General features: G+C 43.7%; 1 protein-coding gene across 3 annotated transcripts in view; it reads left to right on the forward strand.

Annotated features, from left to right (window-relative positions):
* RIN2 (Ras and Rab interactor 2) overlaps window positions 1-7,290 on the forward strand; it is a 57,986-nt gene extending 50,696 nt beyond the window's left edge. For all 3 annotated transcript variants that reach the window (XM_039385792.1, XM_027724192.2, XM_039385793.1), the window contains 3 exons: window positions 593-724; window positions 2,874-3,037; window positions 5,350-7,290. In XM_039385792.1, coding sequence (XP_039241726.1) covers window positions 593-724; window positions 2,874-3,037; window positions 5,350-5,667 — 614 coding nt within the window. In that variant the 3' untranslated portion in view covers window positions 5,668-7,290. The remainder of the gene's footprint in view (window positions 1-592; window positions 725-2,873; window positions 3,038-5,349) is intronic.

Below are 7,290 nucleotides of genomic sequence, written 5' to 3' on the forward strand. Positions count from 1 at the left end.
GTCTCTCTCCATATCTCTTGCAGGCTCCCTTCAGGTACAGGAGGCCTTGCTCATTGATGTTTGTAACTATTCTCTTGTCAAGAAAATGAGTTGAGTTTCCATGTCAAATTTAATACACTTTTATATTCAGGCTTCTCTGCTGTGGGATTCAGACTCAGAAACTGGTATTTGTGTCTGGATCCTTCCAGAAAGTAGATGTAATCCCTGGATGTATAAAGAAAATGCCTGTTCCTCATCTCTTAGGCAGTGATAGAAGTGCAGGTGGAGGTCAGGCCAGACTGGCATGGCAGCCTTTGTGAGTTCACCAGCTGAGCTGGTGCCAAGGTGAGCCCAGTCTCTGAATTTCCCTTTCGTGCCTCAAGGTGTGCATCATCAGATTTGTGCTTGTTAGAAGCACAGGGTGAAGCTGGTGTTGGTTCCTGTCCATGGAATGTCAGATCATGTTCTCCTTGCTGCACACTGGTGACAGGAGGCTCAGGAGCAATCCAGATAGACTGGTCAGAGAGGCACAAAATAATGCTTTGCTTTCAAACACAGAAATTGGTAAAAGGGTGCGGTTCATCTCTCACTGTCTGTGTTCCCTTCAACCCAGGGAGGCTGTATGGAGCTGACGACTTCTTGCCTGTGCTGACATATGTGCTAGCCCAGTGTGATATGCTGGAGCTGGATACTGAGATCGAATACATGATGGAGTTGCTGGATCCATCTCTGCTGCATGGAGAAGGTAATCTATTTATTTTTATGAGAACTGAGCGAAGGACTAGTGAAGGGGGATTCTTCCTCATAATGCAGTTGCAGTTAACCTTATCTGAGTGGAAACCCTTTTAAAGGGAGCCCTAACACGGGCCATGTGAGGAGTGTGACGACAGTCTGGGCACCATTTCCAGCGGCAGGGAAGAGGCAGCTGGCAGAGCACAGGCCCCATGAGCTGGGAATCTGCTGCTGGCCCCTGTCACAGGAGCAAATCTGGGCAGCCTGCAGAGCACACAGGCCCAGTGAGCTGGGAATCTGCTGCTGGCCCCTGCTGTGGGAGCACATCCATTGTGGCCGACCCATTGTGACTTAGCAACCAAAAACATGCACTGGGCAGGTGCTGAATGTTGTTATCCTTCTGTGCCTGAAAACATCCTGAGGGTATTCGTAGGGCAGCAGCGTTCCCTTAAACTGTGAGGCACATGTTGGGACTTGGGTTAGGTGCTTTGTAGAAACTGGGGGCCTTCCTTGCTCCTCTGGGGGAAGTGCTTCTGAGAATACTGCCCCTCTTTAATGATCTTTGCTTCTTCCCAATATTTGACTCTCATAAAGTATTTTTATGAGCCCCAGGAACACGTTCCCCAAGGCAGTGTTGAATGATGGCTAAAGTCTGCTAGAGGCAAGAAAATCTCCCTCCTTGCTGTTTTCATGGTGATGTTTTTAACACCTTCTGCAAGGCCCCAGTAGGCCCCAGAACCCCCAGGTTTATGAGGAATTTTCAAGGTTCTCATGACGAAGCTCAGCTGTGTGTTTAGGTCTGTGTGCATGTTTCCTATTCCTGCTGTCTCTTGGCTTGCTGAAATTGCTGTATCCTCTTCCATGCCGGGATGCCTGAGGGAATTCCTGCCACGATTCCTCCAGCTTGGCACTAGTCTGTTCCTTGCTTTGTGTACAGAGCATCCTCGAGTGCATTGTTCAGGAATCTTAGCATGGAAAATATTTGAAATGCGAAGCTGGGAATCATTAACCTGCTTCAAAGGCAGAAACATTTACTGGACTGTGAAGTCACGTTGTTGCAGCAAAAGAAGCTTCTCCATTGGCTGCTCCTGTCCTAGGCACCAGCTGAATTATACTGTGCAGTAAAAACTGTTTAGTGCTTTGGGGTCATGCATTTCAACTGTAACATATTGTCCAACTTGTCTCACTGGTCTTGCATGTGCTTTATGTATTAATCTTGCTGCAAAGCTAAAGGCTAAGAGTGGATTCTGTCAAATATATAGAAAATAATACTGTGGGCATAGAATGCAGCTTTGAATGCCTCTGTGAATAGACTGTGCTGCCTCTTAGTTGGACACTCCCACTCAAATAGTTTACTTGCGAAAAAAGAAAGACAGCATGTCTTTTGTCTCTCCTGGTTACTGAGAACTGTTACCTCCTGTTGAGACTCCTTTTCCTTTGTGACCTGCAGCTTCTTTTGTACATTGACAGCTCTGCTGTGGCTTTAATTTGTTCTCCACTAATGTAATAAAGGTGCATGGAGCACTGTACATGTCATCTCCTGAACTAGTTGGACATTATGAGGAACTCTAAGAGGGTGACAGATCACTCTTCCTTTTAAAAACAAAGGCAACTCTTTGGGATGATTCCAGAGTACAAATGTCACACTCAGTTGTTTCTTTATTGCCATTAAGGGGGGTTGCTTTTAAGATGCTGAACAGTGGTATTGTCTTTTACTTTGTTTAAACAGCTATGTTTATTTCATCCACATCTGAAGCTTGGTAAGAAAACAAATCGCTGTTTGAAAATTGTTAAGAAGAAAACTGGCATTCCAACTCTACTGAGTTGGAACTCTAAGTGTAAGTTCCAACTTACACTCAGGAGTAACAGGAGTTATTTAAGTAACCAGCTGTCCTGAGCAGTAGTGGACACAGAGAGAGGCACCACTTGATAATATGGAGCACGTGCAACCACTGCACGTCCCTTAGCAGCTGAGAACACACCAGCCAGTGCTTTGCAGGCCAGTGAGCTGTTTTCCTTTATGTATCATTATTTTGGCAGCAGAGTATAAGGACTTTATATATGTGTGTGTCTCTGTGTGTATATTTATGTATACTAAAGAAAGTGCCTGTACTTGTGACTGTGACCACTCTGAGAAGTTCTTCCCTTGCTGTCCTTCACAGGAGGCTATTACTTGACCAGCGCCTATGGAGCACTTTCACTGATCAAGAACTTCCAGGAGGAACAAGCTGCCCAACTCCTCAGTTCAGAAGCCAGAGACACTCTGCGGCAATGGCACAAGAGGAGGACAACTAACAGGACAGTGCCTTCAGTTGATGATTTCCAGGTAGAACTCAGGGCTGAAATAAAAACTGGGATGATTGTTTTGTTGGAAACTCCCATTTGAGAGATATGATTCATAGCAATTTGCTCAGGGCCACAAGTGGAGTGAAGCAGTGCTGAGATTATGCCTGGCACATCTGCCTCAGTTTTGAAGTCTTTGCACTTTATCAAAGAGTTTGGTTATGATGGTGTAAAGAAATCACTAAATAATGAAGCTTTCTCACTCTTCCTTCTAAGTCATGCAGAGCAAGGACAAACCAAATTGTATCTTAGATTCAGCTTCTTTGTATGCTTTACTGATAAAAAGATCCAATGCAGATGTCCAGTGGTGTAAATCAGCACAGCTCCCCAGTAGCCAGTGCTGGCATACAGCAGGTAATAGAGAGGACAGGTGGGAGAAAAGTTTGCCTACAGTTTTAAAGTTTAAGCAAGCAGTAGAGTTCTGTAATATTGATGTCGTTATGTTTGTTTGTTTTCTTTTTCCCCTCCCCTGCATCTTGTACTGCTCTTTCAGAGTAGGGCAGTACCTTCAACTGAAGAGTAACAAAACAGTCGGGATTGCTTCATCTTTTAAAACCAGGCCTGCATCTTTCATGTGCTGTTGACTGGCTGTTCAGATGCAGCAGTTTGTGGACTGAAGCAAGGAGGATGTTGGAATCGAGAAGAAAGGATTTCTTTACTCTTTTGTGTTCAGTTGTTTACAGTTAGGAAGAGGAGAACAGACTAACAGAAAGTCCAACCCACGGCCAGTGCACAAAGCTAGTCCCTCTTACTGGGATGGATGCATCTTGTGTTCTGCTTACCTGTCCTTAGGTGTCAGATTCAAGCAGCTTGAGTCTTTGTTCTTTCTGGCAAAACACTGCACTTCCCATAGGAAAATCCAACACCCTGTATTTCTGCTGGATGACAAAATTACGGAACATTCTTTCAGCAGCATCTTGTGTGCAGTTTCAGCTTCTCTTTCTCTGCAAAGGAACTTCATCCAAGCTCAGTGCACAGCTGGATGCAGGAAGGGGCAGGGGAGGAGCTCTCACTGAGTGCATCCAGTGCCTCTCAGTCTGTTGTCTCTTTAAAAGAGCCTCCAATCAGTAGATCACTGTACTTCCAGGCTATGCTTGGCTCAAATTCAGGCGTTTTTCTGTCTGCTCAGAATGCCAGTTTTCTCTCTCCTCCTCTGAGTCCTGCAGTCCTGAAATGGAGCACAGCTCATCTTTCCCACATCGAACCGGGCTGTGATCATGACATTTCTGTGATGTAGTTTCACAGCCTTATCAGATCTTGGGGCCTGGAAGGGCTACCTTTCCTCCTTCCCCAACAGGATGGAAAAGGAGAAGTCATGTTTTTTGATGATGATTAAATACAGCTTTCTGATACTGCGTGAATAATTTTAATGCATATGAATTACAGGTATTTTTACAAACTTCAGCCTCTCCTTCAAGCAATCCTGTCCATCTAAAGGCACTTGTATTTAAAAACAGGTCTTCTCTGTGGTAGCTACATTAGAAATTAAAAGTGTAGTGTGTTTTGCCTCATCTAGGGCTGATTTTTTTTCTATAATTTCTTCACGCCAGGTAACAAAAATGGATTAGTTCTATTCAGTCAGATTCAGTCCCAATTGTTTAAAATCTGTTGCAGAGCTTCAGTGTTTCAGTCTGCATGCTGTCTTCATTAAGACAAGAGTGCTCTTTGGAACTTAAATCATATGAACGTTCTTGTCAGTCCTAGCTTTTTTCTGTGAAATGTAAATTTTTGCCACTGTGATTTAGCATGCTTAATTTATTCAGCATACAAACTATAGGTACCAGCTCAGTCAATAAACAGCTCTTTCTCACTGTAATTTTTTCTACCTCCTTTAATTTTGCTGCCTTTTAGTCTTTACTTGCAGCTAATTTTTCTTTTCAAACAAGCAAACAGGAAAGTGTTACATGTGGCAGCTGGACACCGTGTTCATGTGTCCAAAAACTTTTGGGGGCTCCCACCCTCCCATTTCTTGCTCTTTATTTTACTTTTTGAATGCTTTTTGAAGGGTATAACTGCATTTCCTGGCAGGGCATATTTAGAATGTATCCATTTTATCAGAGTTGTGGGCACGTGTCAGTTTTTACAGAGAACAAAGGTCCAGCTTTTGCCTCAAGATCATATGGATTGACTGGAATGTTGCAGAGTAGATTTTCTTTCTGCATCCATCTGAGCCCTGTTTAAAAGAAGCAGATGCTGTCACGTGAAGCTTGGTTATGTCAGGCTTAGACTCCAGCCCAGGACCGGTTAAGGATGAGGGTTTTTTGAGTTTCTGATGCCTGTTTTCTTGTTCTGCAGAACTACCTTCGTGTTGCATTCCAGGAAGTGACCAGTGGGTGTACGGGAAAGACCTTACTAGTAAGACCATATATCACCACTGAAGATGTGTGTCAGCTTTGTGCTGAAAAGTTTAAAGTGGACAATCCAGAAGAATATAGCCTGTTTCTTTTTGTTGATGACACCTGGCAACAACTGACAGAGGATACCTACCCTCAGAAAATTAAGGCGGAGTTGCACAGCCGTCCACAACCCCAGGTCTTTCACTTTGTCTACAGGCGCATCAACAGTGACCCATATGGGGCCATTTTTCAAAACAGCAATGACTCACCTTCTTAAAACCAGCCACTCATCATTTGAATTTCTGTTTCTTGGTAACTGTTACAAACATCTTTGTCGCTGCCTTCCTTAGGAGCTAAAACGTGTCTTAAACCATAAAGCCTAGTAAAACACATGCTGGCATTTCTGGCATTGCTTACAAAACCCATGTTCTCAACACCATGCACATGGCCAGTTACGCAGAATATTCCACCAGCATGTTTGAGGGAATAGCCCATGAGGCTACATTTCTTGTACCACAGGCTCTTTTGCAGCATATGACACTGTGGCCCTTCACAGATCTTTGCTGTAGTGTGCAAAAATCTATTTTCTTACACTCATTGTTTAGCCAAATGTCATTTCGATTTAAATCTGCATGCTAGACAAGTATTTCAGTAAACTGGCTGGTATGAGCTCAGTTTTGCCAGCAGGAGTTTGACAAGACTGTCCGATGCAGGGCATCAGTTAACTCATAATTACCTGGATGATTGCATCCTTTTCTAATTTTTTTGATTACAGAAAATCATCATGTTTATATATATATATATATTATACATATATATATATCATAGAAATTTTATAGCAGTTGCAGGTAAACTGTCAGGGTTGGTTTTTTAAATATTTTTTTAACTATAAAGTATTCTATAATTATGCATGTGATTTTAACATTTAATATACAAGAATAAATCTCTTGCTGGTTTTAGAGTATTGCATTAAAAGTATATGTGTTCTCTCTTCTTTCCCTGTTCAGGAGAGCTCTTATGTAACTTGTGTTATGTGTAAGAAGATTGTAACATCGGCACTGCTGATTCCAGTGCCTTTACCTGAACTTGATGTATTGGTATCTGTATTATTGTTTATAGGCATCGTTTTAGACAGAACTAGGGGGCTGGAAGAGAAAATTGAAAGAAAACGTTGTAGAGGAGGGGAAGAGAAAGAATGTAGAGAACCTAATTTAGCATTAAAATCTGTTAGTCTGCTGGTTCAGGCTCCTTGCAGAAAACGGTGAAGGAGGTTGGTCGGGAACTTCAACGGAAGCAGCAGTGTAGGTCTGCAGAGGGATGTGACAGCACCTCTCCCAGGTACTATTTGTGTTAGCAGAGCATTAAATATGTCAGCAGTGTGAAGGAGAACACTATTTTGTACAGTTGGTTGCCAGCATCCAAGCATATGTTGGCCTGGAGAACACGTGTCAGTGTTTGGTGACGCTGTGTCACCTGGAGAACACGTGTCAGCGTTCCTGTCACCTGGAGAACACGTGTCAGCGTTCCCTGACACTGCATCATGCGGTGAGCGAGGCCCGAGGGTCAGTCCTGCGTGTGTAGGCAGCAGGTTGGTGTTTCAAGCACGTGTTCCTGTGGGTTTGTCCCAGACAGCCCATGTCATGGGTGATGCTCTGCACCCCCCTAAGTCAGTCAGGGCTGCTGTCTTAGGGGGACACGGGGTGCTCCCCAAATCTGCTGTAGCAGTGGAACATAAGGCAGAGACCACCCAGGTGCCATGGGCAGCACGTGTGTTGTACATACAGAGATCTGTAGGACTGGTCCGTTTGCCTTGTATCTGAGACCCCTGGCACGTGTCTGTATTTCATTTTGTACATGTTGAGTGTTGCACATAATAATACATTGCAATGCTGAACTATAA

Source organism: Pipra filicauda, unplaced genomic scaffold (assembly GCF_003945595.2).
Source record: "Pipra filicauda isolate LSUMZ 115617 unplaced genomic scaffold, ASM394559v2 scaffold435_size564288_pilon, whole genome shotgun sequence".
Lineage (NCBI taxonomy): Eukaryota > Metazoa > Chordata > Aves > Passeriformes > Pipridae > Pipra > Pipra filicauda.